At 56.2% G+C, this 19,594-nt stretch overlaps 5 protein-coding genes across 5 annotated transcripts; 2 read left to right on the top strand and 3 right to left on the bottom strand.

The window, feature by feature from the left end:
• Positions 1-1,328: 1,328 nt before the first annotated feature.
• Positions 1,329-7,615, bottom strand: BJ171DRAFT_507994 (long-chain-fatty-acid--CoA ligase 5). The gene is made up of 26 exons (XM_053111270.1): positions 7,480-7,615; positions 7,326-7,405; positions 7,070-7,181; positions 6,820-6,909; positions 6,537-6,644; positions 6,430-6,450; positions 6,052-6,212; positions 5,818-5,915; positions 5,597-5,654; positions 5,440-5,506; positions 5,201-5,274; positions 5,061-5,113; positions 4,863-4,935; positions 4,596-4,732; positions 4,398-4,476; positions 4,062-4,218; positions 3,738-3,826; positions 3,503-3,533; positions 3,279-3,339; positions 3,043-3,124; positions 2,886-2,901; positions 2,731-2,758; positions 2,479-2,568; positions 2,232-2,334; positions 1,987-2,087; positions 1,329-1,864 (listed from the first exon to the last, which is right to left on the bottom strand). Exons 1-26 carry the CDS (start codon positions 7,520-7,522, stop codon positions 1,804-1,806), a joined length of 2,073 nt encoding a protein of 690 aa, XP_052965875.1. The 5' UTR covers positions 7,523-7,615; the 3' UTR covers positions 1,329-1,803.
• Positions 7,616-8,108: 493 nt separating this feature from the next.
• On the bottom strand, positions 8,109-9,557 carry BJ171DRAFT_507995 (uncharacterized protein). Its single transcript, XM_053111271.1, has 5 exons — positions 9,259-9,557; positions 9,091-9,133; positions 8,843-8,958; positions 8,660-8,725; positions 8,109-8,573 (listed from the first exon to the last, which is right to left on the bottom strand). Exons 1-5 carry the CDS (start codon positions 9,451-9,453, stop codon positions 8,382-8,384), a joined length of 612 nt encoding a protein of 203 aa, XP_052965876.1. The 5' UTR covers positions 9,454-9,557; the 3' UTR covers positions 8,109-8,381.
• A 435-nt stretch (positions 9,558-9,992) lies between these two features.
• On the top strand, positions 9,993-14,104 carry BJ171DRAFT_133179 (uncharacterized protein). The gene is made up of 7 exons (XM_053105643.1): positions 9,993-10,123; positions 10,337-10,438; positions 10,628-10,861; positions 10,973-11,461; positions 11,625-11,729; positions 11,813-11,875; positions 12,058-14,104. Exons 1-7 carry the CDS (start codon positions 10,121-10,123, stop codon positions 13,939-13,941), a joined length of 2,880 nt encoding a protein of 959 aa, XP_052965877.1. The 5' UTR covers positions 9,993-10,120; the 3' UTR covers positions 13,942-14,104.
• Positions 14,105-14,166: 62 nt separating this feature from the next.
• BJ171DRAFT_133183 (uncharacterized protein) lies at positions 14,167-16,818 on the bottom strand. The gene is made up of 4 exons (XM_053105644.1): positions 16,313-16,818; positions 15,914-16,135; positions 14,631-15,668; positions 14,167-14,509 (listed from the first exon to the last, which is right to left on the bottom strand). Exons 1-4 carry the CDS (start codon positions 16,670-16,672, stop codon positions 14,393-14,395), a joined length of 1,737 nt encoding a protein of 578 aa, XP_052965878.1. The 5' UTR covers positions 16,673-16,818; the 3' UTR covers positions 14,167-14,392.
• An 860-nt stretch (positions 16,819-17,678) lies between these two features.
• Positions 17,679-18,163, top strand: BJ171DRAFT_507999 (uncharacterized protein; the record flags this gene model as incomplete). Its single annotated transcript, XM_053111272.1, has 2 exons — positions 17,679-17,726; positions 17,786-18,163. Coding segments are annotated over 2 exons (244 nt in total), but the record flags the coding sequence as incomplete, so codon positions are not given.
• Between the last annotated feature and the right edge of the window lie 1,431 nt (positions 18,164-19,594).

The following is a 19,594-nucleotide window of genomic DNA, read 5'->3' on the forward strand; positions in this document are numbered from 1 at the left end:
GTCGATGGCCATCGAGCTACAAGCAATTGTTCTTCCAGCTTGTCGCCCGCCCCGGAGCAGTTTCGGAGCCAGCCTTGCGCAGCGTCGTCCGTGTTATCTAGAATCAATAGCGTTCGTTTCAGAAGTCTTCCATGGAACGCAGGCTCGCTTCTCTCCCCCAAGGCGGCTATAAATGAGATATCCCCTCAGGAAGCACCTGTACTCTCAGTATATTTCATCCAGAAAGCCTGCGGTCAAGCTCTGGTCGATCTTCCAAACCATCCGTTCCATCGCTCAATTCTTTCCGACACACAAGCATAACATGCCGAGCTTCCGTTCTACCGCCTGTTTGCTTGTTGTCCTGCTGTCAGCCCAGAGTAAGCACTTCTGTTCATAACTGCCACGTGGGCGACATTGACACATACATTTCTCTGATGCTGGAACTATGTTGCTGATTACGGGTTATTATACATTTCCGATCCGGGTCGATTTCATCCTCATTGCGGCGGCATTCCAGCCTGGCCATGTGCACACGCTCTCGTTCCGGCGGCCAGACCTACTCGTGCGAAGCGAGCAGCAATGTGCAACGGGAACGTCGTTGCTATTGCAAGTGGCGACGGCTGTCGAGGTATGTAGCACACTGTTGGACGACGGGGAGCCCCATCACATTCCCGCCCGGCGAAAACCCGTTGCCTGGAAGAATTGATGTGCACGCTAACTCGGACGGCGATCCACTTGTCGTGACGTCCAACAGCGGTCCAGCTCGTCGGTAATATTCCTCCAGGTGGCGGAACGTCGGCCTGGACCAGCATCCAGGCAGCTCAGACCGCGGACCCCATCACGACTTGCTATGGATTCTCAGCCGGCAGCGATGGCATCGTCAACAGGGTTGGCACCATTGCTCCTCAGGGCTACTCTGTTGACTTTTACAAAGATTGGGGCTGTCAGCAGTACAATCCCTCGAACCCTGTTCTCCCTGTGCTGACGGCCAACTGCAATATCAACATCGTCAACGGCATCAACGTCCCGAACTGCACCTACTATCTGAATCCATACCAAGGCAGCACCCAGGTCTTTCCTCCGCTCAATATTGTTGTCAAGTCACTTATGTTTGTTCCCCACCCGGACCCTTCCCTCCCAGTCATCTAGAGCGCCACTCCCCGGGTCCACCGACTGCGTACCGTATCAGCCTCTCGAGTCTCCGCCCTCTAATGAGACCCAACGCCGGCGTTATATAATCACAGACCTGTTGCTTTCTCGCCACCCTGACCTAATACACAATAGTCTACAGTGTCCCCATAGCGAAATGGGACACCCCCGTTTTGAGCCAGGGCAGTTGCTTTTTCTGGAACCTGAACACATCGCCTACTCATTGCAATCATCTCAAAACTGTGTTCCCTCAAACCAACAACAGGCAGGGGTTGGTACGAGAAACACTCCACTACACCGCTACTCCGTCTCGTTCCCAACCAGCTGCGAACCAAGAACGCCAAGCCTGGTCCAGACCAGCCGTCGGGTTGAACCAACAAAACACCCCGGCATCGCTCTCGAATGTCGACAGGGCCCCGTGTGTGATTGAGAGGGTGTTGGATACATACATTCTTCCTTTGCGATCATACCCTCTTCCCTGCACTCGAATCCCGATCTCTCCCGCGTCCCACATCCGTGCAAACAACGGGGCTCGGTCTTGATTCTTGAAGGATAGACACACGAGCCCCCGACATCACAGTGCTGTCAGACCAACAAACGGCCAGCATTTCCAGTAGCCACGCCAGACACTTCCGGGCAGCGACTTCTGGTACAGGCTGTCGACTTGCAAACGCATTACTTGGCGCGACCGTAGAGCTTATCAGTGACGGTCTTGAAATGAGTCTTGAGCACGTTTCTGATACCATCCAGCGAATTATGGCATCAGTGCCCGTTGATCCATGGTATGCTAGGTTCGCTCAGCGATCAAAGACCACACGTATCCATCGCTACAAGCTTGGGTGGGTGCACATCACCTACCTCTTGAGCTTGAGCGTAGGAGTCAGCAACCCGTTTTCGGGGGTCATGAGATCAGGATGGAGATGGATGCGTCGCGGAGTCTCGAAGCTCTTGAGGGCGTGCTGCATACAGCAGGCACATAAATTTGTGTGAGCGGAAGCAGCGCGGTCGCATCAGCAGCAGTCCCACTCGCATTACTACGATCGTGCCTGTGCCATAACCGAGACTCGTCGCAAGCAGATTGATCGACTGTGGTGGCGGCTTACCTCCTTGGCAGACTCGACAATGCTGTCCATAATGAGCTTGTTCAAAGCCTCAGTTTCGCACAGCTCGGCCATGGACTTACCCTCCAGTCCGTTGTGCTTGGCCCTGTTCAGACATCTCATTTGAGTCATATGCGGCTCACGGGTGCAATCGATACGACGAGCAACACCAACTCGCGATGATCGGCTTCCTTCGTGCATTGTTTAGCGTGGTCGCTTCAGACGAGTCGTATCAGCCAGGTCGCCTTACCAGGTCAGGACGGTGTCGGGCTCGGGAACAACTACGGCAATGAGATAAGACTCCAAAGAGTCACCGTGAATCCACACCTGTCCGATAAACCTGGCAGAGTGTTGCGTTGCCATCAGCACCTCCCTGCGTGATTGTCAATGCGGCGGATGGCTGTCCTGCATTGCAACCAGCCCTACAAGACGCTACGAAGCGCTCCAACAGCCGCCATCAAGCCGAGGCATGAGCCATCGCTGTAGGAGCCTCCACACTTACTTGTTCTTGATGGCATTCTCCACCTTCTCTGTAATTCCCAGAGTCAACCGTGGCAGCTGATGTATCAGCACGGCGCTTTGCAATATCCAATGGTGCATCATCCACACGCTACTCGAAATAGCCCTTGCTATTCTTGCATTTTCTGCCACACATACCGGGCGCCACGTATTCCTGAGGCAAGCCGATCGAGAACCAGAGCCGTTAGTCATCCACGCAACATACCCGGCACACGCAGCAGCTATCGCCACAAATCAATCGTGCTTGGTCGATATACGGCCCAAAAGTGCAACGACATCAAGGGCAGACGCTTACGCCTTGGGATAACTTGAAGAGGTTCTTGACTCGATCGATGATCTTGATGGTACCGTTGGGCAAGAGCTCGCCGACATCACCCCTGATGGTGGGAACAAGCCATTCAGTCAGTCAGTCAGTTAGTCAGTCAGTTAGTCAGTTAGTCAGTTAGTTAGTCAGTCGGCCATATGGGCTATCCGAGTGCCTATCCATCGACACAGTGGTTAACGCATATCAGTATCGCAGACACAACGCACGTGTGGAACCATCCGTTTTCATCGAATGCGGCAGCAGTAAGCTCTGGGCTCTTGTAGTAGCCTGTAGGTGCATCGAATGATCAGCGGAGCCACGGGGACGACCCAGTTTACAACATGCAGCAGCGTTGACTGCCTTCCCTCCGTAAGCTCATTTCCGTGCTGTGAAGAACCCTGTCGACTGTCCCTCACAGGATGACCAGACAGGCCAGAGCAACATTGGTTACCTGGAGTAACTGCGTTTCCTCTGAAGCAGAGCTGAGAAAGGGACGGTATTAGCATTCCATTAATCCATTAATCCATCAATCCATCAATCCATCAATCCCTCAATCCACCAGCGCCACCGTTGGCTTCTCGAGTCGTGGGGGTATATTTGTGGTGCTCATCGCTGTTGCCAATGCTACAGCGAGGCCGCAGAGTTCGGGTTCTCAACCACTCAAAATCCTTTGCTATAGTACAAACCTCTCCGCGAGGGTTGGGCTGATCGTCAACGCGGTATCCCAGGTCGGCCACGTCCACCAATTTGGCCTCGTTGCAAAGGAATGGAACACCTGATCAAATGCGACCAGCATCGGATGATGCTGTTGGGTCAGTATCATTCAAACAAGCTATTGTTGCTCAGTGCAGTCAACTGTATCCGCAACCGATAGTGCTACAGATGAGTTGCACTGCCACGGGTCGGTCGCATCCAGACTCAACCGTGTCTCCTCAAGCGTCCTGGGACATCCAGGTTGCGTCAGCTCGCATCAGCTCGCGCCGGATTGCATACTCTTCAGTCAGACTCACCAACGTGCGCTCCAAAGGGCTGGAGGTGGTCGTACACCATCGTCACACATCCTCCTGCAAAGAGCTCCGTCAAGCCGTAGCCCTCCATGATTGGGCAGCCAAGGGTAATGCGCAGGAACTCGAGGACTTTGGGCGAAATAGGAGCCGATCCCGTGAGCTGTCAAGCAATCAAAGAAGGCATGGTCAATTCCTCTCTTTGTAAGGCTGTCTGTCGAAGATGGCGTCCGCACCCACGCTACTTCTCCCTCCACCTCCGCCCCCGTCTCGCGCATGTCTCGTCAATCTTGGATCTATCGGCAAGGCTCGGCAGTATGCGTCGGGTCGATTCAACTCTACCATGAGACGGATCCGTCCGCCAAGCTTGTTCTGGATATTCTTGAAAACAATCTTGTCCCAGATAGTATCTCGCCTAACGCTACAACGATCAATACAACCAATAGACGATCAATACAGTCAGGCGACGGTCAGGAGCTAAGGCAAAGCCCACTTCTTCAGCCTCCCGGCTATGGCTGCGCTTGCCGACTGACGACTCACCAGCCGCTCTGAAGGAGACTGAGCTTTTGCGCGTACGCAAAGTCAAAGAGAATCTTGACGATGGGGCTGGATTGAGAAATCTGGAGCTTCACGCGGTCATAGAGTCGAATGAGGAGGCGCGGAACGGCCGGGAAGACCTATGACACAGGCACAAAGCGTTAACTGCGGTACGGATTCGGCGGACACAGGCCAATAATATGGTTATTACGGGTCACGGGCCGTCGCATCATTGCCCAGGGTATTGCCATCATTTAACGCGAGTCATACCGTGGGCTGACAAGCTTCAAAGTCGTCAAACAGCTGGGGAATGCTGCCGCGGTAGAACCCAATCTGCATGCCGCTATCGGTCGCCAAGGCGTAGAAGAGTGGGTCAGCTGATTCGGTTGGTCGAGGGGTAACATCGTCTCATCTATAAAGGATCCCTCGGCGTGCTAAAGCAAGCTGAGAGCTGCTGAATGGGCTTACTAGTAGGTGAAGGCGTAGGTCAAGGCTCTCTCAAGGTTGTGCGCCAAGGGCAACTGTAATCAAGACAGACGCGGGTCAGATTTGCCGATGGCTCAGGAGCCCGAACAATGGCGTCGGTCGCAAAGGAATGGGGTCCATACAAACGATAAATGGCGATCCTGGTCGGTTAATGCCAGCTCCTTGGGGAACGTTTCGACGATGCCAAATATGCAGGCTTGCATCGGCCATAGCCAATTTGCCAGGTGTGCGGTGTTGTGAAGCGAGAAAAGGTGGGAGTGGGTGAGGGTTTTAGTTCGGAGGAACAACACAATCCATGCACAAATGAGTCAGGTCCTTGTGTGCGGATGTCTGATGTGCTCTGAAGGCTGCCTGAACTCACCGACGGCGTTACTGTGCAGACCAATGACGCCCTTGGGGCTGCCGGTCGTTCCTGAGGTGAAGCAGATCTGGAACAGCGAGTCAATGTGGGTCTTAACCAACAGCAATACAGCTCCAAATACGACCGCTTGTGCTCACGATAGCCGATGCGCACGTACCGTGAAGACATCGCTAGGCTTTGGAGGCACATGTGGAAGCTGATTGCCGGCACCGATCCTGTGTTATCATTGGAGCAAGTACATGATACATGAGTCAACTGCATCGGCGACTATCGACTTTCAAGGACAAGCTACCTTCCCTCGTTTGAGGGGAAAGAGCATCCCATGCTGCCTCAGTGTTGGGCATCGACCTGTCAAGTGCTGTGTGCCGCGACACTCACTTCTCGACCTCGGCCAGCGTCAGGATCTTGGCCGAGTCCTCGGCAGCCCTCTGAACTAGATCTGCCGATACGGTCTCCGCATCTGTAACGACGATGGCCTTTGACAAACAAGAAATCAGCCATCACAGCCAAGTTGCTGGGCGCGGCGCTGGTCATCTTGCACCGGTCATGGAGAACTTGCTCTCTAATACCCCCTCTCCATGCATGCAATCGAGCTGTATCATAATCACCTACCTTCAGTTGGGGGCACTTCTTCAAGAGCTCAAAGATCCGATCCAGGTTCTTGGAGGAGGACACGACGATCTTCATCTCGGTCAAGTTGATGATGTACTCGAGCGAGTTTTGATCAAAGGTCTCATAGAGCGGAACCGAAACCAGGCTGTAGCTCGCGCAACCTGACGGCAGCCAAAGTGACGAGGCATCGCCAACAAGACATCAGCGACGACGGTCGAGAGCACGCCAATGCGACAGGGTGTGGTGGGATTCGAGTGCAATGCGGTTTCGAGCCCAATGCGTTTTCTGGTGCAATACGCATTCGGGTGCAATGCCCTTCCAAAAGCTGTAGCCGGTCGCTACGATTTCGACCCAAGAAGGCCATGTTCGCACACTTACTGAGATCGGTGACCAACCAGGCTGGATAGGAAAGGAGGCAGCTGCATCAGACCGCCGGGCCGATGATAGAGCAGATAGATCGTTCGGAATGCGGGTTCGCGGCCTACCTGGTGAGTTCTGCAAACAGATGCCCACATTGTCGGAGCTGCCGGGCTTGAGACCAGCGACGGCGCAGAGTCCCGAGCCCAGGTTGGTGGCCCGGACGGCGACTTGGTCTGGGCGGCGAGACGAGGAAATGGCATGATGGTCCGATGTACATTAGCATCACTCATCTGGCGGAAGCACACTGGGAATGACTCGGTTTGCGAGAGCCCTGCATAGCCATCCATCCATCCATTCACCCATCCACCCATCATGTCTGCCTCCACGATGCCATTGCGGTACTCTCACCATAAGTAATCCATTCATATGGTCCGGCGCCAACACGATGGCCGAGATAAGGCTTGCCAGAGTTGTTCTTCAGGGAGGACTGGAACAGCTCTGCGGGAGAAACGGAGGAGGCCCACATCAACACAATGAGGACTGCACCACAGCGGCATCTGTAATCTGCTGGCCTGAACTGGCACAAGGAGGTGGAAGTGAACGAAGATGGCTATAGCATCTTTCCGTCGCCATCGTGACCACCATCGCCAGGTCCTACCGTAGACCGTCAGACAGTCGCCTTTGCTCGAGGTTCGCAGCAGCGGAACGCCGTTTGGAGTGCCTCTGTTTCGGATGATGGCAGTTTCGCCTTGAACTCGGGTTCGGGCAATCTGCAGATCGGCCGCATATAAAGGAGGTCAATCTTGGCTGGGCGAATGCCGTCATGGCTCGGCAGCCACGGAGTCACCGGAGCAAAGCTGCTCTCGCAAAGTGTCGCCCGCCAAGGATTGCGAGTGGGAATGTGGTCAACTCACATCGCTCTGGCTTCGGAGGTGGGCCGGGTGGATGTCCGGTTCAGGGGCAGATCTGAGGTAGGCAACCGTGCCGGCGAGGGCTGCAGCAGAACGAGTGCAACGGATGAGCAAGAGCAGCGAAACAGGGGCGGTGGATTGCCATCGTCAAACTTGCCGACGGCGCCTCCCAGGGCGAGGGTAGCAGTGTCCAAGTTCATGATGTGGGCGATGCGGGCGAGAGCGCAAAGCCTGCGCTGGCAAACCCAAGACGGAAAATCATCCCATTGATCCAGGCCAGCCCTCCTCGGCTTGGCGGTGGGCCCTTGTGCATTGTCGCGGTGCTGGTCCGAGGCGATCCAGGGTGTCGCACCCACCACCCCAGGACGCAGCAGAGCGCTGTTGGCACCGCTGTTGGCACCGCTGTTGGCCTTCCGGATCTCAAATGCGCACATGTCCAGGAGTGGTCGTCGGGGTTGGAACATCTGGACCTCTAGTCGAAAGCGCCTGTGTCGCTGCCGGCGGTGCGTGGGAAATTCTATGCCGGATCGCGGGTTCTTCTGCTACTGTCATTCCAATAAAAACGGGACACCTTGGTTTTTGGTCATTGACCGAATATTTCGTTTCCAAACACCATCGCGCGCTGGTGGTGACCATTCTGTGATGCGGTGCTTCGCCCTCATCCATGGCCTGAGAAACGTTGCCTCCATATTCAGTATGTCCAAGAGCACCACTCACCGCTGGCACTCCGGGATCAGTGTGCATGTCGATTGTGGAGACTGGAGAGCGACCGGTGGTCTTCACTCGGAGGCTGCCAAAGTGATCTGTTTATTTCTTATGGCATAGTTAGACGCATGCCATCACATACTACATGTTCATGGAAGCGGGTGTGGTGTAGCCTCGAACGATCAGATACCCGTATTGGATGCAGGAGCGCTGTATCGTCAGCTTTGCGACTGACTTCGTGCCGAGCCGAGTAGATGTATCCATGTCGCAAGGCTCCACATGTATTTGGTGTTGAAGGCGCCGGCTTTATCATCATTGGTAGCAGAGGCATGGCCGTGTCCCAAGTGATCAGGTCTAAACGGATTGCTCGGGCTGCTTGAGGGCAAGCAGCTCCCGGAGTGCTTCATTCTCCCGCAACAGCGCCTGCGACGCAGCGGCCATGTCCAAGTCGCAGTCCTGGCTTAGTGCCTCTCGGATGGCTGTGTGAGCCCGACACAGATCGGCTTCGAGCAGCGCCTTCTCGGATTGTAGGGTGTGGATTTCAGTCTGGAGGGCGACCGGTGCCGCATCATGAAGGGTCAGTCTCGCTGAATGCTGCTCGGCTCAAGCGGCGCTGTTGCGAGCGGACCCACCTGCATTTCATCGAGCATGGCCTGGACTTGTTCCCGGACAGCTGCTTTCTCTGCGACAACAAATGCCTGGACGATATGCGATCATGAGTCTGGGTCGATGTTGTCTCTTTGCTTCGAGCACCAACCAATCCATCCGGACTCGGTCTCTGCGAGAACAGTGCCCCACCACCAGCAAATGCATACCGTCTGTTTGCGGAACTGTGTCATGATCAGTTCGATAGCTTGCTCGTACTGCTTGACTGTTTGTTTGAGCACCATGTTTTCGCTGCGGACTTGGTCCAGGGGCGAGTCGGGAACCGCTGGGCACGATCAACAGTTGACGATTAGTGTGCTGGTGGGATTGATGCTGCCAGGCTGCCGATTTCCGCCTCACGATACTGATAGCCCCCGAGCCGTGATATCCGACGAGCCTATGTCGAGTGTCGATTTACCCTGAGCGGCCGGAGCTTTTGGTTTGAATGTTTTGACTTGTTCCTGCACGAGACTCTGCAGTCAGCATGCTGACCGTCAAGGGACGATCGACGGACAGCGGGTCATTCTGGCAAAGGCTGAGGTGCCAGTGCAAGCATGCGGAGAGAACAAGTGGTCTGGACGCTCACCTTGAGCGAACTGGTGACGCTGTGTAGCTGGATGATGGTTTCCTCTGCTTTGGACAAGCGGTCCGAGAGCTGGGCGGTGAGCTGCGAGAGCCGCTGGGCGACAGGGTCGGCAGCGGCTGCCTGAGACGGCAGCAGCGGTGGCTGCGACAGCGACGAGGAGGGCGAGGCGGAGACCGAAGGAGGCGACGCAGACATGGCAGTGGCCGACCGGCGGTGCGATGAGGGACAATCGAACGAGAGAGGAGCCGCGGGCTGGTCTTGGGCTGGTCTTGGGCTGGTCTTGGGCTGGTCTTGGGTTGCCGCCGAGATCATGCCTGTTCCCTTGTCTCTCGTGGGGCTTGGGAGGCCGTTGGGGCGGGTTCTTGCCGCATCTGCTCCGTTGCATCTGTTGCCGGATTCGCTGCCTCCACTGCATCCATTGCATCGATCGCCGCATCGATCGCTGCGTCTATTGCGGAACCCCCTCTGTCTATTGCGGAACCCCCTCTGTCTATTGCGGAACCCCCTCTGTCTATTGCGGAACCCCCTCTGTCTATCGCCGAGTCCCTTTTGTCTATCGCACCGGTCTCGTCTGGCCTGTCGACGATCTGGCGGCGGCAGTCCCATTCGCTTCCTGTTCTCGGCCCCGTCTTTTGAATCCAACTCCAGTCTTCTGCCCACCCCCTCGCCGCTTGTTTTTTTTTTTTTTCCTCCGTGCCTGGCCTTCACCGCAGGGCGCTGTTTCGCTTTCGGGTGTTGATCTTTACCGCACTGTCGGGCTCCCGCCCCCTGTCCATCTCCCGGACTCGCTGGGCAAACTTTTGTTCCAACTCGCACTCACCGCTCCCCTCCGACCCGCCCCCTGTGTGTCGTCTTGCCTCCGATGGTACGTTCGCAACCAGCTCCACGCATCTCTGGCTGCCGTCTCGCTCCTCGCGATGCCCGGTGCGGATTTCCGACACCAAGTTCGTCATCGTCTGCTTCGGGTTGATTCTCACCCTGCCCTCCTGCTTTCTCTCTGGATAATTCATCGACTGGACTCATTATATCTCAACAACATCGCGCTTTGATGCTCCAAATTATTCCCGCCGTCGGTTAGATGCAGGACGAAACGCCCGCCGTCAGATCCTGGCTCACAAGGCACAACTTCACTCCGTACATCTCCATATTGCTAGCCCAAGGCTTCGACACCCTCGATGTGGTCAGTCTCTGTTCTTGTTTCAGCTGCGTGTGCTTCTCCAAACCGTCGCTATAGCGCCAGCCGCCACATGCCTCTGCCCTCCTACCTCAGCTGCATTGCTTACATTTATCCCGCCATCCGCTCCTTCGCCCGGATCCGAAACGCCACCATCGATCTGGTCTCTCGCGGCGGGGAATGGTAACCATCTAGTTGCTGGACATGAGCCGAGACGAGCTTTTGGGATGCGGCTTGGCTGTAGGCCACGCAAATCGGTTTCTCAAGGCTGCTCGACGCGAGCGGCTCGTCTTGGCCGCCCAGGCGGGTTTAACCAACTCTGCGTTTGCTCTATCGGACCAACCGCCGTCCATGGTTGTGGGAAACCTGCTCGACTCTCAAATCGCAAGCAGCTCTCTGCTCTCAGCGGGCTCCATGTTCGACATCAATGTAGGCGCAGACTAGCCGAACGCTGGCGTTTCTTCCCGGCAGATTCTCCGTTGAAAAACTGCGGTCCCGCTCGATGCTCAGTTCCTTTCTGACCAACTCCTTTGCAAATAGATGCATGACTTTGGACCCGATATGCCGTCAATTTCACCTTCGGTCCTCCATGATCTCCATGATCCCCATGCTCCAGCAGCAGCTTCGATCGCGACCCCGGAGAGCATCGTTCCAGACTCACCGGGATCTAGCTCCACAGCGAACTTGGTATCACCAGCCACAGCCATTCAGCCGCCGCATCAGCCGACCCGGCCCCAGTCGCCCGCCAGTGAACACAGCGACGCCAGCCACTCCTCGGATGGAAACCACTCGCATGACTCGAGCGAAAGCGACTCCTCGGGCGATGAATCCGATCACGGCTCCGACTCCGCTACCGACGCTGCTGATCAGCCGATGACTCACTCAGCCCCCTGTCGCTCACCGGCCAAGCGCGCAAACCCAGAAAAAGCCCATCGTACCGCAACAGGAGACCACGGTTCTGGATGCTCCACAATCGTGCCGGTCTTGGAGCATCCAAACGACATGAGCATGGACGACCCATCAGATGAGGTGCGTAGGCTCCGTTCGAGTGTTGTGTGCCCAAGTCGACGTTCATTAGTTCCGCCTGGATGTATGGACCCGCTGCTTGGTCGGTGCAAATCCCATGTAGGTCTCGATGGGGCCTAACCCTCTCTCTGAACTCTCTCTGGATGATACATCTGGCTTCACCCAGGAGGGTGAATTCATCGGAGCGAATGGCAAGAGCCTGTACCTCCTCAATAACCTTAGGCCGATCGAAGACTCTGAGGTAGTTCTGACTGATGGCGAGAACGAACAGGTGAGCTACCACGACTCTGGTGCTCCTGCTGAGTCAATACATCATCTTGATCGCCACGCTGATCATAGTTTGCATTGTGTTAGAATGCTCTGAGCCGATATAACACCGTAACAAACTTTGGATTTACAAAGACGGAGTTGGAGCATGTAAGTTGGCAGATACTCGCCACCTTCCGCATTGATTTCGTCTGTGGCGGCTTCCTTACTGTTGCTTGGGATGCTATGGGGTCTGTCCGACCATTTCGGTCGATTTCTGCACACAGCCACTACTGGCGGGTCGGGATCCGCTGCTGACTCATCGATCCGACATGGTGCCCCTTTGGATACAGCTCGGGTTCTCCACCAACCAAACTCTGAGGCAGTGGAATCCAGAGGCTCTCTTCAGGCTTTCGGTGATGCTGCTGAACGTCGACGCGCAAACAGCAGCGGACCCCAACCCTCGAGCGCTGGCGCTGCTTTCGTACTGCTCGGAAGGGCTCAGCCACTTACAGTCACGATATATCCTAGCTTGGATGTACCTAATCGGCTGGGCGGTCAAGCAGAACATCCCCAAGGCGGTCCAGTATCTGAAGCGGCTGATTCAGAGGGCTCAGCAAGTCTCGTCGCATGAATTGACCCCCCCGTCGGCCTTTCTCATCGGCTTCCTTTACTTCAATGGCGTCGGTGTCGAAAAGGATAGCGATCAAGCGTCCTACTACTACCGCCAGTCGCTTTGCTCGAACTTCAAGCTTGCTGAAGAGCTGTTTGCATACAGTTCTGAAGGAGATGATCCCAGAAAATTCAGCTGCGACTCTGAGATGGCCAAGGAGTTCCTTCAGTGGTGCAAACGCGGCGCCCTGCTGGACCGAGCTTTTGCCATCCATCTTCTGGGTGATTGCTCTTACTTTGGGCACGGCACCGCTTTCAACTACCGCCAAGCTGCCAAGTACTACACCGAGGCCGTCCACTCGCACTCCTTTGCGCCATCGCAGTTCTGTCTGGGCATGTGCTACGAAGAAGGTCAAGGCGTCGAGCAAGACTTTGGCTACGCCTGGAACCTCTACCATGCAAGCGCCTTCCAGGGCGACGCCCTTGCAGAGTTCCATCTGGGGATGTATTACTACAATGGCGATGAAGCCAACGGCTGCGACACTCGTGTCGACTACACATATGTCGACGGCAGAAAAAAGAAAGCCAGTCTGGTGCTGAGGACCAAGGATATTGACAAGGCATTGGTCTGGCTCAAGCAAAGCGCCAAGCAAGGTTTCTGGAAGGCTCAAGCGCAGCTGGCCGATATCTATTTCTTCGGTGAGCCCGGCGTCACGGCCATCGTCACGCAGGCGGCTCGGTGGTATCTTCGTGCCGCCAACCATGGCTACGCACAAGCGCAGAAGGACATTGCCGAATGCTACTCCGCGGGCACGGGCGTCCGGAAGAACCACAGCGAGGCCTTCCGATGGAATTTGATTGCTGCCTGCGAGGGCCATCCCGTTGCCCAAAACAACCTTGGCGTTAGCTACAGCGATGGAGTTGGAGTCATCCAAGATTACCAAAAGGCCAAGGAATGGTTCGAAAAGAGCGCGGCGCAAGGAAACGAGATGGCCAAGCGAAACTTGACCATTTATCGACAGGACATCGAAGACGATGCCTTTTTCCAGCACCACTTGAAGCTTGCCGAGCGCGGGGATACCCGAAGCATGTATGAAGTGGGCGAATGCTACTTCAGCGGCCTTCACCAAGTCAAGGAAGACCACAGTGTGGCCCTCCACTACTTCAGAAGGTGCATCGAGGCGGACGATCCGGATCCCCGTGTCTACAACGCCCTCGGAAAATGCTATCTTGATGGCAGGGGCGTAGATGTCGACAAGGATCGAGCCGTTCAGCTCTTTCAACAAGGCCAGGCCCTCAACGACCCAGACGCCACCGTCCATCTTGGGATCTGCTACCGGGACGGGATCGTGGTTCCCAAAAACGAGGTGATCGCCGTGAAACTCTTTGAACGTGCCACCGAACTGAACAGTGCCGAGGCATGGGAGTGTCTTGGCAAGCTCTTGCAGACCTCGTCCGATGAGAAGGAGGCGTCCAGAGCCCGGTCCTACTTGAAAATGGCCAAGAGCATGAATCCAGAAAAGTACAAGAGGATGAACACCTCGGCCCCGAGGAAGGCAAGGGTCGGTGTCACCTCGACCAGGGCGAGGGGCAAAGCCGCGGTGGGCTCCCGCAAGAAGAAATGAAGGTCTCCCAATGAAGCCGGGCTTTCTTGGCCGAGCGACGACGGTATCGTTGTTGCCCACCCAGACCGTGAATGCGGCCGAAAGGATACCCCACTCAAGCCACCACTCCAGTGTCCTTCACTCTCGTGGCTGTCCATGGTGGCCCAAACCCCACCCTTGCTTCACCATCTTTATCATCGCATGAAGTATCACTCGCCGTTGTCTGTGAACTGGAGCCGCCGACCATGCCATGCTCGATCTTGCTTTGTGCAGCACCAAAGCTCGGCGGCCCAATGTCAAATCTGTGCACGTTGCTCTGTTTTTCTTTTCCTCCCTTATTTAGTCATTTACTCATTCATCGGCCACTGCACCCCCCTCGTGATTTCGCGCCGAGAAGACAGCAATGGTGGTAGCAGAAGCGCGGCTGTGACAAAAGCGTTCTCTGAGGCCGAACAAAAACAAGCAGTGATATTTACAATTTGATGTTTGCCAAGGGCCGGAAGGTGGTCCCGTTCGCTGATACTGAGAAGCGCGTGACGTTTGGAAACTTGAGCAAGAGATGGAAGAAGGCGCTGCTGAATCGGAGATCCTGCACGCATCATCCCGTCGACAACATCAAAAAGAGGGTGCCTTACCATCAGAAAGCTGCTCCGTGCAGGCGCGAGAACAAAACCTATATACTCCTCCTCCTTCCCCACGCTTTGACGAACCTCGTCCGGAGATATCTTGATGTGGCACACTGGACAGCGCCGCTCGTCTTCATCATTGGCCGAGACCAGGAACGACTGATTGCTCGTCGCAACGTCGGAGCAGAAAGGAGCCGTCGCCGGTCGGTAGCCGAGTGGGTGCATACGAGAGAGGCGGTAGGGGCGGTGTAAGCACAGGTACTGTCCAGAGCCAGCAAGTCCACCAGACCGCAAGACCAACAGCTGACGCCATGGTATTGCGCCGTTGTAGATCCATACCGCCAGATCAAAGCACTGGAAGTGCCGACAGTTCATTCCGCTGACAGGGTAGAGCACACGGGTGGCGCCGATTGGGCACACCAGCGAGACGATTTCATCTTCCAGCTCGGCCTGAGGAGCCTCTGTGGGTCTGGGTGGCGATGTGGCTATAGGAGACTGAGATTGATCGAGCGATGCTTCCGCTGGAGCCGCCGTTGCCGTTGCCGTTGCCGTTGCCGTTGCCGTTGCCGTTGCCGCTGCCGCTGCCGTTGCCGTTGCCGTTGCCGCTGCCGCTGCCGTTGCCGTTGCCGTTGCTGCTGTTGCTGCCCCTGTTACTGTTACCGCTGCGGTGGCCGGTGTTGCCGTTGCCGTGTACTCTCCGTCCGATACATCCATGGGAACGCTACTCTCTCGGTCGTCGGCTGCAGCCTGTTCTTCTGGTTCGCTGTGCCCAAACAGCACACTCTTGGACTCTTGGGCAGTCTCCGAAACCAGTACGGGTTGCTCTGCTGGAGGCTGTGCCTGTGCCGGTGCCTGTGGTTCAGCGGCGCCGATCACTTTGGAGCTTGTTGCGCCTTCGCTCAGCAACAGCATATACTTGTCTTCGTCATAGGCAACCGAGAGCACCACCATCTTGGGCGTGTTTGGAACCCGGATCGGGCTGTTTGGAGATATCACCGAGAACAAAACCAGATCTCGTTTGTGGTGCAAGGCCTCTTCGAGTGCCTGGCCAAGATGCTGGCTCAGGTTGAAGGCCGACAAGCAGCTTCCAACGAGGATTTTTTGCGACAGTCCTTTGGCGGGCTTGGTGCAGCACAATTGTTCGAAGGTTCAAGTTGGTCGTTCGGCGGTATAGATCGTTGATTGAGAATGTGATTTCAACGTCCAGTCGTCCAGTCGACAGTTGGATCGTCGTTCAAGATAGAGCGTGCGTCAGCGCTGCATCAAAGGCAAGGCAACTCTGATTCCCAACTCCCCTGACCAGAATCGATCAAGTTAAGTTGGTCGAGCCCACTTCAAGTTCTTCAAAATGGACACAAGCTGCTCACCAACTTGGTATCGTCGATATGAATCTCGTACAGACTGCTCCATTTGTTTCTCCGGAGGAAGGGCATTGGGTCGTTCACGCCAACGTCCCGGGCGAGATAGACCTCGATGTTGCCGTTGTACTTGCGCGCAAACCGCTGTGCGGCGATGATGTCCGATGTTCGCAGTGGGAAGACCACTCGATGGAGACCCGATACCTTTGGCTCAGCAAGCGTTGCAGCAATCTGCATTGCGCACGATGGGGCCGAGCCACAGCATGAGTTGGTCGGTGGTGTAGACATGAGCCACCAGTGAGCACGGTGGATCGATCGATCATCAGGCGGGAGTCGCCGGACATGCGAGTTCCACACCTGATCAGGTCCGCAAGCACCAGCACACCAGACGATGGCCAGAGTCCTTACATCGATATACCGGTAAGGTGTTTTCTGATCCTGGATTCTCTCGTTGGTTCGCTCGAGTCGCAGAGCCTCCAAGAGACGAGCCAGCTCTCTTGCGTTCGCCGTGCCCGATCGCCGTTGCACCCGGACAGAGCAATCCTGGATGATGTCGGCAAGGGTCAGGTCGTCGAGGCTGCTTGGGATTTTGTTTTTGGAGCGACCCTGTTTTGCGACCCCCTTCTTGCGCTTTCCAAGCTTGAAGCCGCCTTCGTCTCGGCTGGGCGGCTCGGAGGAGCTGGAGACTCGATCCTCAGGGTTGGATGGTATCGACGAGCGAGAGCCTGCCCGTGGACGAAGCCTCGGTGTGGTGGGATGATTTGGCATGCTGTTGGGAAGGTTGAGTGGAGCTGCGGCTGTGGCTGTGGTTATCGAAGGGTCCGCTGCTGGTCCAGTCGATCCAAAGGTCTCGTAGGCAACGGCGAGCTGGAGGGGTTGGGCCGATACAGACCCGAGTGAGATAGATTGGACGAGCGAGCCGGGTGAAGCAGGTCAGAATAAGCGGGGTGCGGAGAGATGCAGCACGGCAGAGCAAATGGGATCCTTGACGAAGGTCAACCGTGCGGGGAGCCAAGCGGCAGATTCGGCGACGGGAATGACGGCGCCGAGAGAGCAGACATTACCACTCCCTCGCCGACCCAGGCCAGGCCATCCGATCTGTCCATCGCTGCAGCATGAGCAGTGCCATACGCACCGACACACCCATGCCGGAGGAATACTCGTGCATCAATGCGCCCCACACCTCCCCGGGACCAAGCGGATGGAGCGATGTCGGCTGGCTCAGATGGGCAGCCCACGATCCGCTGATGTGCTCGCTCCACTGCCGATGCAGTTCCTCCCACGAGGCCATCGCGGGTGTTCGTGAACTGCTGTGGGCCAGATCGAACGGATCCAGGGGGCGTGGGTTTGGATGCTGGGTCTGGATCTGGATCTGGCTTGCTGATTGTCCATGCTCATCGAGGCGCTGTCGGACACCGTGATGCTGGTGGTGGTGGTCCAGAATGGTCTGGAAGATGTCGACCATGTCCAGTCCCGGCGTTGGTTGGTCGGGATGCGATGCAGATCCAGGCTGGGCGATCAGAGGGAGATCTGGAGCAGGTTCAGCAGCAGCGAATGTGAAGCCAGCGCGCCCTCGAAAGCGGATTCCAGACACAAACTTGCTCCCGATCTCGACATGGAGAGTGTGGACTTTACACTGTATTCAGGGGGAAATGGGACACTTGCCCACAACCCATTTGTCAGCGTAGTATGCGACGGCAGGCGTCTAACTATGCCATAATAGAACAGATCACTTTGGCAGCCTCCGAGTGAAGACCACCGGTCACAGTGCAGCGATGCGGAAATCGAGGGTGCTGTGTTTGGCCATGATTGCGATGAGTGGGTGGGTGTATTCAGGTTCCAGAAGAAAACCCCGTCATGGCTCAAAACGGGGTGTCCCAGTGTATCCAAGGCCGCTGCTACTCTTCAAGGACACTCACAGCCATTGTTGAACTCACACACTGTGGAATGCCAGATGCGCGGGATGAAAGGGAAGTTGGCGAGTGTACGAAACCAACTCGCAAATGAACAGCCATTCGATCAGACAGAGTTCACATCGCCGGTGTGGCCCTCGGGGCCTGTTTCAGCTGGCCTGTGATGCCGCCCCACACCTTGATGGTCTTGTCATTCGAGCCAGATACAATCCACTTGCCATCGGGTGAGATCGCCACAGAGGTCACACTGTCCGTGTGTCCCTCGAGGGTGTGCTTCGGCTGGCTGGTGGCCGAATCCCATACTCTGATGGTCGCATCATCCGAGCCAGAGACGATCCACTTGCCATCGGAGGAGAAGGTCACGGAGCTCACCCAGTCGGTGTGCCCTTCGAGGGTGTGCTTCGGCAGGCCTGTGGCGGTATCCCACACCTTGATGGTCCAGTCGTTAGAGCCAGAGATAATCCACAATCCATCGAATGAAATGACCACGACGCTCACATTACTTGTGTGCCCCTTGAGAGTGTGCTTCACTTGGCCCGAGTTGATATCCCACACCTTGATTATATTGTCGCCGGAACCGGAGGCAATCCACTTGCCATCGGGTGAGATCGTCACGGAGTTCACAGCGCCTGTGTGTTCCTCGAGGGTGCGTTCCATCTGGCCAGTGGTGGCATCCCACACTTTGATAGTCTTGTCGTATGACCCAGAGATGATCCATTTACCATCGGGTGAGATCGCCACCGAGGTTACGGGCTTGATGTGCCCTTCAAGGCTACGACTGACTTGACCCGTGGTAACACTACGCACCTTGACAGTTTCATCGTCTGAGGCAGAGGCAATCCACTTGCCATCGGGCGAGATTGCCACAGAATTCACTTGGCTCGAGTGACCAGTCAATGTCATCTCACACGGATCCCAGGTGGGTGCTGGACCAGCCGTGACCAGGAACGGGATCTTGTCCTCGAGCTGGGTGGCATATGTCTTGTAGATCGCCGTCTCCTTCGGTGTGAATGCATACCCCGAGTTGTACACCTGTGGTGCACTCTTGATGATCGGATCGGCAAACTCGCGGATGAATCGATACGTGTCCTTGACCAGTTCCTTCGTGGTGTCGTCGACGATGGTGCTGGGTGCCTTTGTGATCACTCCTCGGAGCACAGCCAGTTGCTCGATGATCGGCTTGACCACATGTGTGAGCGACCCACACTCGAGCCAGAAGAACACATGTGTCTTGACGAACCGAGTGAGCACCGCTGCCACATCGACCATCTCGACCGACTGCCACACCGGACTCGACTCGGCCACTCCACCCACACACCACACAAAGTGTGTGATCCAGTGGGCGACGCTGTATCGCAGCGACGGTGTGATCTTGGCTGCGACCCTGTCCTCTAGGTCAGCGATCTTGTCGTGAAAGTCGTAGATCTCGCAGATGTTGATCACCGGCTCGTGCGAGAGGATCACTCCGAGACATCCCTTGGCAAACACCGTGTGGAACGAGTCCGACACATGCCATGGATGGCCAGTCGATGTGTCGCCGAGGAGATAGTCCGCCACCGACTTGTGGTTGAACTTGACTTCGGTGTTGGTGGACTGGCTGTCTCGGGGACCCAGTCCATTGGCGCCAGGATCGAGGACCAGAGTGAGGCTCGTGAGACACTCGCGAACGACGCCGATCTCGAGTCCAAACACATCGGCGATGATCTGCGGGGTCAGGATCGACTGGGCCGTGGCGATCGCCGACGCCACCGTGACCGACTCGGCCGGGTGGCTCGAC

Source organism: Polychytrium aggregatum (genome assembly GCF_025602895.1).
Source record: "Polychytrium aggregatum strain JEL109 chromosome Unknown BJ171scaffold_22, whole genome shotgun sequence".
Lineage (NCBI taxonomy): Eukaryota > Fungi > Chytridiomycota > Chytridiomycetes > Polychytriales > Polychytrium > Polychytrium aggregatum.